The sequence below is a fragment of the Pempheris klunzingeri genome, chromosome 10, assembly GCF_042242105.1.
Source record: "Pempheris klunzingeri isolate RE-2024b chromosome 10, fPemKlu1.hap1, whole genome shotgun sequence".
NCBI lineage: Eukaryota > Metazoa > Chordata > Actinopteri > Acropomatiformes > Pempheridae > Pempheris > Pempheris klunzingeri.
This window is the reverse complement of record NC_092021.1, coordinates 20,197,099-20,215,649: the sequence shown is the minus strand read 5'-3', so window position 1 is coordinate 20,215,649 and position 18,551 is coordinate 20,197,099. Positions and strand designations below refer to the sequence as shown.

At 42.9% G+C, this 18,551-nt stretch overlaps 1 protein-coding gene across 1 annotated transcript; it reads right to left on the bottom strand.

The window, feature by feature from the left end:
* Window positions 1-1,447: 1,447 nt before the first annotated feature.
* sik1 (salt-inducible kinase 1) lies at window positions 1,448-12,106 on the bottom strand. Its single transcript, XM_070837848.1, has 14 exons — window positions 11,903-12,106; window positions 11,242-11,445; window positions 11,009-11,125; window positions 8,032-8,095; window positions 7,777-7,938; window positions 7,136-7,260; window positions 6,920-7,043; window positions 6,598-6,818; window positions 6,039-6,188; window positions 5,819-5,929; window positions 5,459-5,684; window positions 5,111-5,365; window positions 4,794-4,983; window positions 1,448-4,283 (listed from the first exon to the last, which is right to left on the bottom strand). The coding sequence occupies exons 2-14, from the start codon at window positions 11,392-11,394 to the stop codon at window positions 3,785-3,787; spliced, it is 2,397 nt and encodes a 798-aa protein (XP_070693949.1). The 5' UTR covers window positions 11,395-11,445; window positions 11,903-12,106; the 3' UTR covers window positions 1,448-3,784.
* Between the last annotated feature and the right edge of the window lie 6,445 nt (window positions 12,107-18,551).

Genomic DNA, 18,551 nt, shown 5'->3' with positions numbered 1-18,551 from the left:
TTCCTCTCATACTGAACCCTCATGAACAACTCCCCAAAGGTCATGAGCCAAATATCAAGCCATATGTTTACATATGTAAATATCTGTGTGTGTGTGTGTGTGTGAGTTAATAAAGTGCCCATTCACAGTGCACATGTAGCAAGCAGCAAATGAGCACATTTACATGTTTGAAGCAGGTAGCTCTCCGTTCAGTCCCGTGGGAGTTTAAATGGAGTTTGACGTCTTTCTCTTGTCTAACTGGAGATGATGAGCGAGCAGCGAGAGGAGAACAGAGCAGTTCACTTCTCTCCTCACTCTGCCATTGCGTCACTTGACTCCCACATACCCTTTCCTGTCGAACGTCAGACACCTGTCCGTTCTCAGTTTTATGAGTAACCGGCCAGCAGGGGGGTCATCGGGGTCTGACGCATCATCACTCTGCATCACGGCATTATCATAGGGTGCCAGTGCATCATCATCATCATCATCATCATCATCAGCCTCGTCATCAGCTAGTAGAAGATGATGAGTAATAAAAAATGTTTTGTCCATGAAAATACTGTCCGTTAGTGCCAGTATTTTCTGCTTCTATAGACTTTTCATAAGACTAGCCAGTTCTTATGTTCATTATAAAATCTGGACCGCAGATTGCATGATGAATAAAACAGTATGGCAGTAATCTCTCGTCATTGATGATTACAGTAATACTGACATATGTTAATGCCCATTTAGTAGACAGCATTAGTATGTTCATTACTAGACAGCCACTGTAGTGTTGTAGACTTATATACTGCAGATTCAGCACATGAAGCAGAGAAATGCAGATTTGCACAAGACTGTGCTGAATGACGAAAAATAATAATTACGCTAAAGGAAAACAATGCAGTGAAAATTAAATATGTACATAAATAGCAGTTGTAAAGCAAGTTTGTACACACTGATATGCAAACATGCATTTTGCAGGGCAATGCAAAGGATTCGCAGAGAACAATGTGCTGGACGAGGATATGCAGAGGTCAGAGGTCAGAGGTCACCATCCTGATGAGGGAAGAAACGCTCTGAGTCTTTGTGTGTTGGACAAGGTGTTTGCTGATGAAGGATTCAAGTCACATTTGGGGTGTTGTAGTTATGACTTCCCAGCTTGTCAAATATAAAACATCCAATTACGACTCAGCTAAGCTTAGATATATGTGACTTGGCACTTACTGATGTGGGAGCGTGTGTGAACAAAACAAATGTGGATCAGCCGGAGACATCAGTCATTCAGTGTAATTCAGTCCTAATCTAAGGGGTATGGTGTTATATTGCTTAATCCACATACAGTGAACTGTCATCTGTAATCATACAACCATCTTGATGATGTGAACGCTGATGTGAAATTGCACATGAAAAAGTTGTTAAAGTCAAGTAAAGCCAGTTATCATGTCAGTAAATTATCCAACTTCTGATATAAAAAAAACAAGCAACAGACAGTTTAGGAAGTGAACTTTATTTAAATAAATAGCCACATAAATAAACAAACTTTCTTGAACTAATGTTCTCTCCTCTTTCCTTTCTCTTCCCCCCTCCACACACACTCACACTCACACATGCACACACACACACACACACACACACACACACACACACACACACACACACATGCTCACACAGTCAAGTAACAAATCAGAAAAAAAAAAGAAATACGTCATATTATCCCAAGTTTATCAAAACCGCTCGTCTTAGTGTTTGGATAGTTTTGTGAAGTTTTTCATCATGAGAAAAAAAAAAAATCAGTAATAAGAAATATGAATAAAGTGCAATTCTTGCCTCTGTTTACACAGCAAGTTCAAAGGTCAGATTCAGAGAGTGGAGGGAGGTCAAGGAAGATTACAAACGGGGCTTCTGAGTGAATGGCCAGTAACGGAGGCATTCCTCTTTCTTTCTTCAGTTTAGCGATCAGAGGTGGAGCCGTCTGATCGTGGGTTTGTTCAGATAAAGGCACAAGTGTTGGTAGAGAGTGCAACCAACCAAAAATCGTTGGATAGAAATATCAACACTGCATGTTTCCAACATAGAACTGGGTTTGGAAAAACACTGCTCTTCTACAAGATGTTTCACAGATATGAGAGAACTAACTAAGCTTACAGTATTACACGTCTCGTGCAGCTTTCTAATACGTCGCCTCAACTGACTGCACTAACAAATCAGCTTGTTGCAGGTAATTTCTACCAATTTCTAGCCACTAACTGGAGAAAGTTCAACTTCCAGCACAACATGGTATTGCTATGTTGATTTTTTTGGTTTTCTTTTTTTCTTCTTCTTTTCTAGAAAAGTACAAAAATGAATACCACCATGGCCCTGATAGTAAAAGCTTGTGATATCAACAACACATGTAGCATTAGGATTTGGTAGTAGCGGGTGTTTTCTCACAGAAAAAGCTAAGGAGATCGTGTGAAAAATGCTAGCCTACCGCGGTGCTACATTGTGAGACAGCGTTCAAAGTCAAACGTCAGTAGTGTATCTGTGATAGATCACCCATCTCTCACTGTATGCTGTTCGCTCTTTGGTAAAACCCAAATTCTTCCTTTCAGTTAAAGAACTACAAGCATGCTGTGTGAAGAAACAACATTTTGAAATGCCTTGAGTCTTTCCTCTCGATTACTACAGTATCATGTTATTATGTCACGCAACTAGTACCTGTTCTAGTCAGCTAGCGAACACAGCAAACAGACAAATTGAAAGTAAGAACAAAAAAACCTCAGGCAAATATGCATGTACATTTTGATCATCCTACGTGGAGCCTTTCCTTTATATTTCAATGTGAAATATTGCACTGTTCCCACAGTCTTTGCTCTGTCCATGTGAAAATTGTCAGTCTTCTGATATTCTGGGTTTGCCGACGTGCTGTTGTTGGATTTTTACAGGTTTTTCTGTTTCCAAATTCTTGCCTAAGGAGGTAGTAAAAGCATCTAACAAGAAGGTGCTCATCAAAGGAAGGGAATACGGATCGATGTATCCACACATGTAAAGTGCTACCAAGCTGACTGATGTACCTGTTGTGCTTTACTCAATCAGCAAAACACTATCTTTCTTCAGTTTTTGGCTGATGAGGATGTAGCAGTCTTTTTGCAGCTTGAGGTAAAAGCAGCTTTTGCGTAGCTATAATAATCTTGCACAGAAAAAAAAAAAAAAAATCACAGTTTCCATACAAATCAAAGTCAACTCCTTCAGTGAACGTTTGTAAGCTTAGGGCACTATACTGTATGTCCATTGCACTGCTACAGAGAAATGTCTCTTTAAAAAGGCGACCAAAGTGGGAAAAATGAAAACAAAAAGAGAATTTTGGTCTTCTGTCCAGTCATGTGAAAAACAGGAAATTACATAAAAAGAATGAGGAAGAGGGATCATTCCTGTATTTAAAAAAAAACCTCAAAAAGTTTACTTAGACAGCAAAAACGTGAGATAATTGTACCAGCTAACATCAGGTCTCATTTCATTCAAGTGAGTCCATCAGGGAGCTGGATGAGAGTCTTTCAGTCTATTATTGCTTCTCTGGCTGGCTGATACGGGTTTAACACCTTGTCCAGAGTTTGGTTATTGCTCGGTCTTTAGCTTATATGATATCAAAAGCATACACAACATGCGCATGTTTGTGGACACATTCTTACATGTGTACCGCATGTCGTTAAAGTGTAAAATTGTTGCTTGCATCTTCTTTTTGTTCTTTGTCCACACTTCTCTCGTCTCAGCTCAAAATCTAGTAAAGATTTTGGCTGTGAGCTTCTTCTACAGAGAGCAGTCGCTGGTCTCCATGGCTGATGTTTTACTTCACCATCACACAGCTGCTGCGCTGCTGCTGTGCAGCCAGGCCCAACTCCTGGATGTCAGGATCTGTGCTGGAGGCCGAGCCCATGTTCCATACCGCTGGTTTGGACATGATGGGGAAGGTACCATGTGTTGCAGACTGGGGCTGCTGTTGGAGGCCGGTGTGGGGATGTGTTTGCTGGCTGATGTGCAGACGAGCCTCAAGAAGGTAAGCAGCGGAGGCCACGGGGGACAGGGAGGAGTAGCAGGATGAGGAGCATCCAGAGGAGGACGTCTCCAGGGTTTGTTGCCAGGAGCCGTGCTGTAGACCCACTGAAGTTTGCTGAGGAGGCAGGACGGAGGGGGTGGGGGTGTCAAACATGGAGGAGGAAGCAAACACGGTAGTAGGTGGAGGAGAGGGCGACTGCTGCTGGGCCAGAAAGAGCAGGGGATTCTGAGTAGGTCCTGTCTGAGCAGCTTGGACCTGAGGCTGGGGTTGGTGTTGGATCTGTAGCATCCTGGAAAACAGAGACAGAAGATCAGACTCTTCATTCACATGAGGAGCGTTTTGCCTCTAGGTCCACATAAATAATAATGTATATGGCATCATATCTTATGTCTATTTGGGGAATAAACATGCTCTAAGTTTTGGATCAACAGTACCAATAATGCAATGTGGGATGTAAACAGAAGTATAATGCTGCCATGGAGTCAGTTAGTTAGCTGTGGGCTACGACTTGAGCCATGTTATTAGCAGTTCACCCATGAATGTACACCATGTTCTAGTGTTCTCTGTGATTGAGTGGAATTATGGCTGTTTACTCATGTTGGACATAAGTGACAGAAAATCGAAGTCACATTGAATCTAACAATATTTGTATCTTGCCTGTGTGTTTTAACTTGACTGAATTATGAATCCTATTCACCTCATGCGGTATTTTCACATCTCAATTTGAAAATTTACGATCTAGATGATGTAATAAATGGATTTTAATAACAGTGTGTTTTCATGTAACTGTGTGTCTCACCTTTGCTGGTGCAGCACCTCCTCCAGCATGCTGCGGTGCTCAGACAGGGCTGGACCCAATGACCCACGGCTGCCGCGGTTGCAGGAGGGTGGAGGAACAACCTGCCTCGTCAGACCCTTGATCTTATTTAATCCCAGAAGCCCTTTAGTGCGTGTGTTTTTCCTCAGCTGCTGGCGGAAAGCTTTGAGGCCTGTGGAAAGGCATGGGAAAATGTTACACAATACTCCTTTGATGCTATAATGTGACACATTAGACATGACAAGAATGAAAATCAGAGTGGATGAATGACACTTGATTTTATGGTCATGCCCCTGTACCTTGTGTGAGGGAAGTGTCAGAGGCTCTGCGGCCCTCCTGGAAACTGGCAGGGGGGAGGCTGCCCTGAGCCTGAGGCAGGAGATGGGAGGAGAGGGCCAGGGGGGCTCCGGCAGGCGGCAGAGCTCCACCTTCAGCCCCAGAGGCCAGAAGTGTTGACATTTCACCCATAGCAGCCTGCAAACTGGGGGCTGGACTGGACGAGGACTTCAGACAGCTGTCAGAGGAGGCACCATCTGAGGGACTGACCACAATACCTGGAGAAACAGAACACGGACGGCGTTAGACTCTGTATATGCGTCAGAGAGTGGACTAGCATGTGCTATTTTGCATGTGCATGGCATACTAACATGGAGGGTTGCACTGGTGGAAACGGGCCGAAACTTCAGCCAGAGTGTGTCTACGGGAAGTGGTGGATGGAGGGAGGAGGGGCCCGAGGGTTTGTGTTGCCTCCTCCTCCTCCAGGTCCCTGGGCCGCACCTCTTCACTGATGCTCGTCTCCAGCAGGCTGTTGGGTGAAATGGAGCGGTTCCAGAGCAGTCTGTTCAGACTGGCCTCCACTGGAAACACCACCCGCTGAAACAGAAGGAGTTGGACTGTTAGCCACTGACTGACAGCAGACACAGGGGGTGTAGGATTTGCTTCTGATCTATCAAACATAACTGTCAGGGTGGAGGGTGAAGTCTGTCATGTTTGATCAAAATGTTTACCTGGAACAATCCACCTTGGTCATACTCCTTCTCTGAGTACACCGGAGGAGTGCTTTTGGCTTGAATTGGAAATGTTGTGGTTCTAAAGCTGTCGGTGGACTCCATGATCACCTAAAAACAAGAAGGAAGCACCCTGCGTTTTAGTGTTATAGTACAAGCTGCACGTCAGATCAGGACGAAGTGCAACATTAGGGTCAAGACACTCAGCTGGAGTGCTCACCTCTGGGCCGGTGGAGTCGGAAGTGCTCCTTGATCTCTGGCTCCAGGATCCACACTGGCGGCTCAGCTGCTGGGTACGATGCTCTCTCACTCTCTCCAGCAGCAGGTAGTAGATAGCAGAGAAATGATTGTAGCTGCTACTCTGCAGAGACTGAGCAAAAGGGCAGACAGTAGATTAGCCGTTTTGCCGATTTGTTTACCTGTGTGGCTCTTAAGGCCAGCTTACATCCATCTCCTCCTCTCTCTGTAGCTTTCTTTAGCTCTTCCTCTCTATATACGTCTTTGAATGAAAGAGATGTGACTATGTGTTCAGTCTTACTGCTCCTGTTAAGTATAATCTCTTTGGAGACGACAGAGCTAGAATTAAACTCTAATTCTCCCGACAAACTGGAATGTGATGCTAAACACGAGTAATTGTCTTGAGCTGCCACTTCCACGCTACTACACCTTAAATATAAACCTCCTTAAACTGTAAACTATGTAGTTTTAATGTATTTTATCTACTCACATCTGACAAATAACATACAACTTCACCAAAAAAATGTTTCGTGTTCACTCACCTCGATAGTCCTCTGGCGGTCGATGCCCAGTGTGTTCATGATGCCCAGCACAGGTTCACTGTAGTCCCCCAGGTTTGAGTTGTACTCTGTCAGGGAATGGCTAAGGGTCTGGTGGGCTGCTGTCGGGTCTGCCAGCATCCAGCGGTGCTGCTTGATCTGGGCCACGCTGATCCTCCTGGCTGGGTCCACCACCAGCATCTTACGGATCAGGTTTTCACAGTCTGGAGGATGTAAACAAGGAGTGAGTCTTTGATTTTGAGCACTCAATATTCAGACAGAGCTGGTAACTAGCAGTAATTGTCATGATTTGTTGTCATTATACCTTGGGACATGAAGAAAGGGATTCTGAATCGTCCCTCTGTGACTCTCTGTCGGAGTGCAGGAAGGCTTGGTCCATCAAATGGAAGAGAGCCGCAGACGAGAACATAAAGCACTACACCAAGGCTCTGTGGAGAAAATAGCAAATATGAGAACATAAGCACAGAAAAATAATGCCAGATTAAATAATTCAATCTATATTTTCCTTGTATAATCTTACCCAAATGTCCAGCTGAGGCCCCTCATACTCTTTCCCTTCAAACACTTCAGGGGCAGCGTAAGGCGGGCTGCCACACCAGGTAGACAGAGGCTCCCCTGCATTGTAGAAGTTTCCAAATCCAAAGTCTGCAAGACACATGGAGACACACACACACAATGAAACTGTTATTAAAACTTGTTTGTTTTCTCTACATTCAAGCCTGAGGAGTTCAGGAACTGTATCTATGTAATATGACATTCCTAGACCAGATCGTATCAAACTAACATTAACACATCATCTCTCACACAAAAGACTAGTTGTCTTGCTCTGGAGTCTGACACTTGTGCGATAATGTGTGTCTGTTTGTGGGCTGAAGTCATGTCCTCTGGTTGATATTAGCCTTGGTAAATGACTGAATTATTCACACTTAATTAGCACAGAGACAGCACAACAGTGATTTAATTAGAGTGGTTTAAGAATCCCAAAGCTGTGAATACTTCCTTTAGGGAAAAATGAACAGAATACAAAAACAGCAGGGAGGTAAAGATTCAAAACATTCATTTTTGATTAAAATAAATAAACACTCTTATCTCACATTGTACAACATCTTCCTGCTGGGAAACCAGCTCATGGTGACAATAAACGGCATATGGCAGACTTACCAGCCAGTTTGATATTCATATTGGCATCCAGCAGCAGGTTCTCGGTTTTTAGGTCACGATGAACGATGTGGTGTCGATGGCAGTAGTCCACGGCTGTAAGAATCTGCCAAAACTTCTTCCGTGCCTCATCTTCACTCATACGGCCATTTGAGGTCAGATGGTCTGGAGGGAGGGACGATATTTTAGTATCAAGATCAACAGATTTAGCCTACATTTATTTTTCAGATTAAAAACAAATTCAAAAGCTGAACTCACCAAACATTTCTCCGTTCTTTGCATACTCTGTCACAATGTAGAGCATGTCTTTGGTCTCCATGACCTAAGAGAAAGAAAGACAGCATTTAAACCAACTGGGTCACGAGCAGCTGGTGATGACGAAGGAGTAAAACCTGTTCCAAGTCCTTCAGTGCAGCCCGCTCCAGGCACCTCCAGGCAAGAGACATTTTCTAACCACAAAAATCCCCTGCTCATACTTCTCCATATACATGTTCCACAAACACAAAACACCAACACCCTGGCTTTCCATGATACGGCCTGTTGCATAAGCCAGCCATCAATGACTTCCTGCTTGTATTTATATAATCTTTTTTAAACAGATTTCTACACATAACACAAACCCAAGGGGAAACGTGTTAAGTGCAAAACATTCACACACAAACAAATATCTAGTGGTTGGAAATATTCTCCCTGAGGCTGCCACAAGTTGGCAACAGATGCAAGTGTTGAATTTCAAGCTACCTCTATCTCTTTATTGCTGGGAAACAAAGAGACAAATTCACACGGTCCCACCTAGTGTATCAAAAACACCATAAGTGCAATCACTCAATGCCCAGTGCGCTATGTGGGCCGGAAAGACGCAATTCCCAATCCTTTCCTGAAGCTCATAGAAAGTTTCCATTTCCCAGCGGAGCCCTCGGGGACAGCGCAGAAAAGTTGCACAACAAAGCCATTTTCGTCAGATGACAAAGCCCTGTCTGGGTAACACTGCTGGCTGGCTTTGAATTAAATGTCACTAAATTCCACTGTATGGTGGAGCTTAACTCTTTTCATTTCTTTTCCCCTTTAGAAAACCAAGAAAAGACAGATTCAATACACAGATGCCTCAGAGTGGGGAGTAGTCTTTATCTGTGAGATAGGGCAGCTCTCCGGGGCTCTGTCACCTTCAGGTGCAGCTGACGTCACGGCTTTGAAGAACAAGCACGACACATCAAGGGCCCTCAAACCATCCCAGAAGGAAGATTAACCGCTTAACATTCATATTTCCCCTTTTATTTGTCATAAAGTAGCTTAAAGGTTGTTGAAGCTTAATGATGTTTAAACATACGGAAATATTTCAATTCAACACTCCATGCATTTTATGGTTGCACCTTTTCCATCAAATCCAAATATTTTTGATATCTTATGCAGCATTTTATATACATTTCCTTAAATTCAGCCTGACATATTTGGTAACTATGGACCTAAAATTTAAAAAGCATTTCTTTGGGTTTCAATAAATTTGGTCCTCACAGCATGGCAGATGAGCAGGGTTTGTATTGACGGTGGGAGAGTAAGAGGGGGATGTGTGACTGATACAAGGTCAAAGAGAGGCTGAGACAAAGAGAAAGGACGAGCCGTCAATGATCCTCGACTATGGGAGAAACGCATTTTGATCTCATGAACAAAAACAACACAAGCAGCAGCAGCAGCAGCAGCAGCAGCAGATCTGTCAGGCCAGAAGTCTCGGAGGATGTAACCCCTTGAATCACAAGACGGTTACGCCACTATCCTCCCTTTGTACAGCAAAGAGGGGAAGAGGGGCTGCAGCGCTGAAGATGGTTGCTCACCATCATCGAGTACCAACCATCTGACTAGCAGCACCTCAAGGGCATGGAAAAATTAAGGAGGATACATCACATGCAGGATGCAGACAAAGGTCATCCAAGTTAGACCTTAAAGCACATTATCCAGTTTTTATATTAAGATAAAACTGTGAAAAAGCTGTTACAATGTGCGATCTTCTATATTTGTTTTTGAAAATTATTTCTATTCAACAAATATATTTGACATTTGACTCTGTGGGAGAAACATTTCAATGGTTCCTTAATCAAACTTGGTGTCCAAGTGTAAAATTAAATATTACTATCACTCAATTTCCACGGTGGTTTGTTCTAACAAGGCTGTAAACCCCGATTGGAAATGCTGATTATCTTCGGAGTTGTTGGAATATGTCATCTTTTCTCACTCTACAGTTTCTGATAGGTGACACTGTAGGGGCTTTCTAGCAATAATGTCATGCCCTTATTCATGCAGTTGATTTCTCAGAAAACGCCGCTCAGCTGCTTAAAACCGGACGTGAAGTAATCTACAAAAGTAGCAAAACAGCACAAAGCTAAACAAAGGGCGGAGAAAGTTCACAGTAAAGGAAAAAGAAAGGGCATTGTGTGTTTGTTTGCGTGGGTGTGTGTTTGTGTGTTGGTTGCCAGACGCGTGCCACAGCCCTCCAAAGGCCAGCTGAGGGGAAAAAAGCGGATTCTTTCCACTAAGTCTTCAATTTGATTAGGAGTAAAGCAGCGCTTTGCAGGGGCAGCCTTCACGTGAAGCGCAGACACATTGCACATGGCTTCAACAGATGCTAATTGGGCTTAACGTTCTGACCTGTGGGTGCAGCTTTAACCTGTTCTCTGTTTGCCACATCTCTGCAACCACTTCTACCATTATATAACTGAAAATATCTGAGAAATGCACCGTTCCCGGCACTGACTGGCACCCGTGATTATTCTCAGTCTCATAAACGCACACACATGCAGACAAACACAGAAGGAGGTCAAAAGGGATTGCACTAATGCTGTTGTGCTGTACTTATGACTCAATGTGTTCTGAGAGTCAGCAGCTCACCTCAAGCTGGTACAAACCACTTAGATAACAAATTCCCCTTATTTTTTCCACATATAATGGCACTGCTGCATCCACATATCAACAATAATAAGGCACAATGCTCTGCACCACAACATTGTTACTGAGGGAAATAAATGCGTCCGTGTTTTGCAAGGTTTTCCACGCCATTGCATTTTACTTGTGGATTCATGCATGTGTTCAGACTGGCTCCCTGCACAGAGCAGGCTGCACAGTGAAGCCGTAATACACTCTGAATAACCCACTGCTACACACACACACACACACCACTCTGCACACATACAAACACATGCACGGCCAACAGCAACTCTGCAGGGAGATGACAGATAATACACACCTGGTAAAGTTTGATGATATGGGGGTGGTTTAGCAGCTTCATAATCTGCACCTCTCTGTAAATTTTCTCCAGGTTGGAGGGGTTCAGTCTGGTCTTGTCAATGATTTTAATGGCCACCTGGGAAACCAAAGGTAGGGTGTTAATTGAAAAAAATATAAAAAATATAATTTTTAAGATATGCATCTGAAAAAGCCTGCAAATAGAGTCACATAATTAGGAGGAGAGCTGCTGACCTGTGTTTTGGTGACTTTATGTTTAGCCAGTTTCACCACTGCAAAGTTTCCCTTCCCCAGGGTGCGGATGATCTCGTAGAAGCCGACCTGCAGGGGCCTCCCCTGGGTAGGGCTGGACTGAGCCCCCCTGCAGTTCTCAGTCATGATCACCATGGTGCAGCAACAGTCTGGAGTGACAGCGACGGAATAGTTTAAGGCTGATACCTGCAGAGAGAAAGACAGCCGAATATGTAACCGCTTTAAATTTCAGTCTGTATCAACAGATATACTTTACATTTACATGACATTAATTTGACAGGTGCTTTTGTGTATATATGTACAGTATGGTGCAGCAGTGTGAAAACTTTCTCTTTCAACAAATGAGTTCAGTTCAGGGAAAGTGCAAGCTTACTAGTCTGGACTGAGTGCGATGCAATCAAAATCTTAGTAAGGCTTGAAAACTGAATTACATTTTAATAATCATAATTTTAATTCCATAGCAATAATTCAATTATAAAATGTAGGTATTTTGACTGTTAACAGAACCGATTAAATAGAAAGTAAAATACACGATAAATCGGCTGGACTAAAACCCAAAGATCGCCCTGAGATAATTACAACATTGCCGTAAAGGAGATGTAAAGGAGACGTGAGTCCGGTGGAGAGAAGAGGCTCGTCTTACCTCAAAGAGCGGACATAAACCACCGTCTCTCTCTGTTCACACAGCTCTCAGAGGGAAAGTAAACCATTACACGACCGGAGCGACGCTTCACCAACACAACGCGGAGGGAAAACTGTAGAAAAACCCGTGAGGCGCAACTTTGTGGTGACTTTTTACAACAAGTCTCTCGGCCCGGGACTGAGGCTGCGGCCGGTGTGTGCCTGTGAGCTCCGCCGGAATGCAGACCACAGGGCTTCGGCACTCACAGGGGGAACTCCTCCTCCTCCTCCCTCCTGCTCCTGCTCCTCCTCCTCCTCCCTCCGCCACCATAACAAATTGATACCCACCTTATTTACGTCACACCCGCGTCAGAGCTCCGAGCCGGGTGCAAGGCGAGGCCGGGCCCGAGCGCAAGGCACGGGTTGCCGGGCAACCGCGCGGCTCGGGCGCACGGTGACGTGAGTGCTGATGGAGGGGTTGCCTGGAGATGGGGACGGTGACGTCAGTCGTAGAGATGTGTCACCACGTGATGTTCCCCTCAGCCGGGCTGCTGCTCGCGGCCTGCCTCGTTCTCGCGCCACAGCCCGGCTGCGCGCGCAATTTCGACAGAAACAGAAACAGGAAGCAACTGGTGATCAACAGTTAGATGTTTGTTTTTAAATCACTTTCTACTCTACTCTACTCTATTCTGTTCTATTCTTATTGCACTATTTTGATATTATACTGTAAGATTTGCACTCACCACTACCTGTGCAGTTTTAATTCTTCTTTTTGGATTATGCATATTGTTTTGTATATTTTTATTCTTATTGCTTTGTTTTTTCTTATTTAAGACTTATTGTTCTGCACCAAAACACCAAGACAAATTCATTGTATGTGTAAACCAACTTTGCAATAAACCTGATGCTAATTCTCTTCTCTTCTCTTCTCTTCAATGTGAAATATAAACTAACGTGTACTCCATTATATGTATTCATACACATCTGTTCTAAAGTCATTGTAATCCTTGCTTTTGTTCGGCCTCACTGTGCAGCTCTCTGATGCTCTATTGCTCCTTGAGTATCGTGTTTTGGTTTGTCTTTGTCTGCAAACAGATTTGAACCTTGAACCCCTCTGTGTGGAGTTTGCATGTTCTTCCTTTGATTACATGGTTTTCTCCAGGTACTCTAGCTTCCTCCCACAGTCCAAAGAACATGCAGGTTAATTGGTGACTCTAAATTGCCCATAGGTGTGAATGTGAGCGTCTGCCTCTTGGTGTTGGCAACACTGCTATCCACCGCACCACCAGACTGCCCTCATTAAAGACTGTAAGGGTATTGTTTATACTGCCTGGCTCTTCTCATATTGCAGGTTAAAGCTGTGTCCACTCTGCACAAAGCATGTGGGACAGAAAAGTGTGTTGCCACACCTCAACACAAAAGGGAGCACAGCAGTTTGACGCAGAAAAGAAACAGAGGAGACAGACGGGGAAAAAAGGGAGGGGCGAGCGTTACCAAAGAATGAGGAAAGGAGTTGCATGAAAACCAGGAGACAAGGTTGAAACAGCGTGTGCACACACACACACACACACATGAACCCTCACATCACTGTGTTTCAAGTTATGATTATGTGAGTGAAGAGCACAGGGTTGGGGTGTTAGAGGTGTAAACACCACCCTCCCACAGTCTGACACACTAAAGAAATGCAAACTGCATGCAAGATGTCTTCACTGATAGCTCACATAGTATTTTGAACAAAACCATACAGCCACTGTTTTCATAACCAAATGTCTGTACTTGGGTCTATTTGCATATCTGTCTCTGCTGCATGCTCCAGTCGAGTGCAGGCAAAGCAGACAAAGTTATATAAACTGTACTTACAGATTGTCTGAGCATTACGAGGGACTTATTTCAAAAAGAAATGAGTGACAAAGCATGGAAGTTTATCTAAGGCTGGCTTACATTAGCCACAGTACTGGTAAGACTGTAGGGTTAAAGATTCTGGGTATAATGAAACAGGCAAGGGTGTGCTTTATTGCTAATGAATCGAACTTTTCATTTGCAAGAGGAAGAATGTGTTTTGTCTTTCAAAAGTTACATCATCTCACTTTAAGTGGAAGTTTAAAATTCAAATCCTCCTCTTTGACTACTTGCAAAATTAAGAATAAAAGCTCTTTATCTAAGTTCCTATTATATTCAATACTTAACTAAATATAATAATGCAGGTCCTTGATAAATTCAGGCCCTGGTGATGGTTCAGCTGGCGATGGTGGATAAAAGTGTGTCCAGGAGAGTTGAGAAATATGTTAAATATGTTGAAAGTGAGCTAAACCACATTCAACACAAACCAGCCCCACAGGAACGACTTCAAATTCCTGGAAATGACATGAGGCGTCTTATGACACTATTAGTTTGTTAGGACAAACCCACCACAGTCTCAGTCCACACACGTCTTTCAGATTTGTATATATTCATCAAAATGAACACTGATGCTGGACAGGTTCAGGTATTTCCTCTGTGTGTGTGTGCAGAAAAAGAAAAGATTATAAATCCTGCCATCAGTCATGTGCATAATATCTGCAAAAAACACAAATATGAGCAGTCATTGTTTGGTCTTCAAGAGTTATCAGTGTTTACTAAAAGCAGGTGACTTATCAGGCACGTTTCACTGCACACTCAGTTTGCTGCCACAAGGAAAAAAAACCACAGGCGTCTTTGGTCTGTTCCTCGTGTGCTTCTGGTTCCATTTTATGAAATGTGGGTACACAAAGGTCAACTTAAAAGAAAATATCAGCCTCTTTTCGCACTTATTTACGTTTTGAGGAATCACACTTTTTCTCTGCAGACTGACAGCAAAGCGTGACTAATTACATCTTGTCATAAGGATGGCATGATGCACTGAGTCATACTTAACCCACAGACTTGCTGTTTGCAAGCATAAGTAGAGTAATTATGTTGCATCTTTTCACTGGTACCTTTTGCTGTCTATACTATTGAAAAGAGTAATAATGGCATGAATAAGAGAAGCAAAGATGCGATCAAACATTCACCCCAGTTAATCTGGTGTCATGTAATTATGTCTATCTACCAGATATAATTAAATTCAAATGTCCCCTGGCTGCTCTATGCAGACAATAGGCCCACATATCAAGGTCCATCTGGACTTCAAGGTCAGAATCACAAGACAGCAGAAAATCCTTTTAAGGTGTGATATGAGTCAACAAAACAAGATTAGGCCTGAAGATGGGAGAAAACAAAATGCCATGCTTTTAGACACAGAAACAATGCAAACATCTATCTATGACTGAAAGACCTTATTAAAAATAACATATGCTACTTTTGGACTGTTTCAGCTGTAGAATCACTGCTTTCACTTTCTCTCTGTAGTTTATGTGCGACTTTACCTTTCTACAAAGTTTTCATGTAAACTGTCCTGTCAGAGACCTCTCACCACTGACTGCAGTGACCTCTGTGTTGCACATCGCAGCTCAAAGTGTGACACTATTTGCTCTCGAGAACATCTGTTGAGACTGACCTTGTGTTACCAAACAGTCAGCCTGCCTCACTGCTGAATCCTGAATTATTTCCAAACCCGCCCACTGCAACTCTTTCCAGGCTGGCTGCATACGCTGTCTCTGTTTTATAGTGTTTGATTACATTTCATATAAATAATATAAGTGCAAGGTAAATATTTATAACCACATAAATATCAGCCCTTTGTTTAAATTTATACATACACAGGTATGATTTGATTTACAGATCATGTATTAGGTATTAGAAACTGGTAGCCTAATGTAATAGACAAAGAGTCTATAGTAGCCTACTGCTTGCAGCTCTGTGAGGCTGTACATAGGTACAGCAAAACTTTGAGCTAAATGCTGTCAGAATGTGAGAATCATGCAACACTTGCTGAAATAAACCGGTAATGTGTCCTTTACTTGCACAATCAGTGATATTTCCATCAGCCTCAGCTGTATTTTGTGTTCAGTGCTAATCAACAAGTCTCAGCATGCTAACAAGCTAAGCTAAGATGCTCAGCATGTAAGGGGTGATTCAACACCAGCGCCACCCTGTCGGGGTTCGTTTTGAAGTCAGTATCAGCAGAATTTTTTGTAAAATTGTTAACCTACCAGCATATACAAAACTGTTCTTCACTTACTGCACAACTGTTACAACTGACGTAGATATCTGAACAAAGTAAGTAAACAGCATTTTTATTCCCTGCATATGACACACAATGCAAATACAGTAATGCTGAGGCACATTTGCTCTGAAAGTTGCTGTCCTGACTGTTTACAGTTTCTCTCAGGTCACTCCCCTTCTGCTCCCTCCACTGAGTTTCAATAGCTGCCTCTTGCATCCATGTCGAATCTCTGACACAGTTTGTTCCGCAACCGGCTTTCGTAATCACCCCAGAAAAACTCTTCAGCTTATACACTACACATTGACAAACAATAGCTCTCAGATCCGTAGCAAAAGCTGTTTAGTTCAGGCCTGCTCTGAGGTAATGATGCAGAAGTGCAGAGGGTAGATTATAATTTTCTTGCTTATTTTCTCATTAAATATGGGTAAATCAGTGTTTAAATTGGAGTTATTATTCTGATTATATCTCAGTAAAACATTCGGCTGCTCATTTTTTGGGCACACACACCATTGACCGAGTACCTGAGTTGATGTTCCACTCATTGACCTCAGTCCATTTATCCATTTATTTGCCTCCTTGCTTTTACAACCTCCGACAGTCTGTGAAAAGCTCCTTTGTCTGATCATTTGGTGTCACCGTGTCATTGTGTCTTGTGGAGGACAGGGGTACCATTCTTCTTCAGTAATTAACGCTGGCCTGTCTATGCTTGTTGACTTTGGCAGGCGGGGGCTGTCCTCGTGAGCTTGTGCGTCAAGCTATCATCCAGGAGGTCCAGCACCAGCGCTGCTCAAACAAACAATTTCAGTGATGAGGTCCTTGCAGATCTCTCTCTCTCTCTGTCTCTCTCACACACACACACACACACACACACACACACACACACACACAACACAAACACACTCACGCACGCACGTAGGTTTTCCACATCAATCTGAAGGGTCTGTGGTTTGAATTCCTGCGTAAATTATATCTATCAGTGACAGTCAGTGATTTCAGATGTTCCATTGTGTTTCATTTATTTTGAACTGGAAAATTACCCCAACTTCAACAGAAAATGGACTCAGTATTTTGTGGGTTTGGAAATACACAATATTTCCTGAGATGTGGCTGAGAATTATTCACAAAAACTAAATTATGGTGATCAACTCATCATTTGGATACGTTTCCACATCAGCAGTCTAACATAAGGTGTTTATAAGTGAGTTTCAGAGGTCAGGCTGTAATTATGCTCAATATGAACAATAACAGCAGCATTAAGGGAACAGTTCGGACCATTTGAAGTGGGGTTGTATGAGGTACGTATCCATAGTCGGTGAATTACTTAACGTAATTTGTGGTCAACAGAAATTGCAGAAGTACACAGGAGTAGGATGCACTGACTCTAAGCAATGCACTGCTGTGGATGGGGTCAGCAGAAAAAGATATCCTAGCCAAATAAAAAAGTCAACATCAGTTTAATTGTACACTATGCTTGAAATATTTTTACAGCTTGACATTACCGCCAGACAGCTCTTTTCGTCGGGGAACTGAAGCTGTTGTATCGCTCCATGCTCTCTTCAAAGCCACCAGACTTTATTGTCATTTTACCTCACAGAACATGGGAGTTGTGTAACACATCCTTTAAAAACAGCTTAGAACAATACATCTGCTTCAGTTCCCCAATGAAAAGGACTGTCTGACGGCGATGTAAAGCAGTGAAAATGTTGTAAATATAGTGCACACTTACACTGATGTTAATTCTTTAGGTGGCTAAAATCTGTTTTTCTGCTGCCACTGTCCACAGCAGTGCAGTGCTTAGTGTCCATGTGGGTACTCCTGTCTGCTTCTCCAAACTTTGGTCACACTGACCTCAATCTACTGTAGGTAACACAATAACCATGGATAAGTACACCATACAACCCCCCGCTTTGAAAAATCTGAAGTATCCCTTTAAGCGTATGCAATTTGAGGACTTCTTAGCTTAAAAGATAACAAGTTAAGACTGAGACACAGAAACGTAAAATGATCTTCTTATACAACCCCCTTCAATACAACTGATACCTAATAATCTGTTTTTATGATCACCATTCATAACAGTAACAAAAGCCTTTCCAAGTAAAGAATGCACACTGTATTGTACTATCAGCAGAGCTGCTTATACAGTAATCCTGTGGTATCAGTTATCTCAAGATGTAAATACCTGGCCACTGGCTGTATCTGCATACAAGGCTATGCAGAGCCTTTATGAATGCCTGTGTGTTGAAAAGCCCCTCTGGAGATGGAGCCATGTGCGTCATACCACGGATCAGCCTATTATCCAGGCTGAGGGTGGCAGGGGAAGGGTACCCAGAAAGGTGATAGTGAGCTTGACAGGGCGAATGAAAAGAAAAGTAGATAAATCACAGCGATAGACTCAATGAGTAGGTAAAATTCAAAAGATAAAGAACAGGGAGTAAATCTGAACAAAGAAATTTGAGCCGGCACAGAGAGGAGAGGGTGAAAAAAAACAAACAGAGAGAGCAGCAAGGAAGCCATTAGAAAGAGGTCAGCTTTGAGTGAAGCGGGATGA

Bases quoted from the DNA above. Each gene is read 5' to 3' on its own strand.
- sik1 (XM_070837848.1), bottom strand. From the start codon at position 11,394: ATGGTGATCATGACTGAGAACTGCAGGGGGGCTCAGTCCAGCCCTACC. The intron at 8,096-11,008 runs GTGTGTATTATC...TCTTTCTCTTAG, and splicing joins ATATCATCAAACTTTACCAG to GTCATGGAGACCAAAGACAT. The intron at 4,984-5,110 runs GTACAGGGGCAT...GCCTTTCCACAG, and splicing joins TGACACTTCCCTCACACAAG to GCCTCAAAGCTTTCCGCCAG.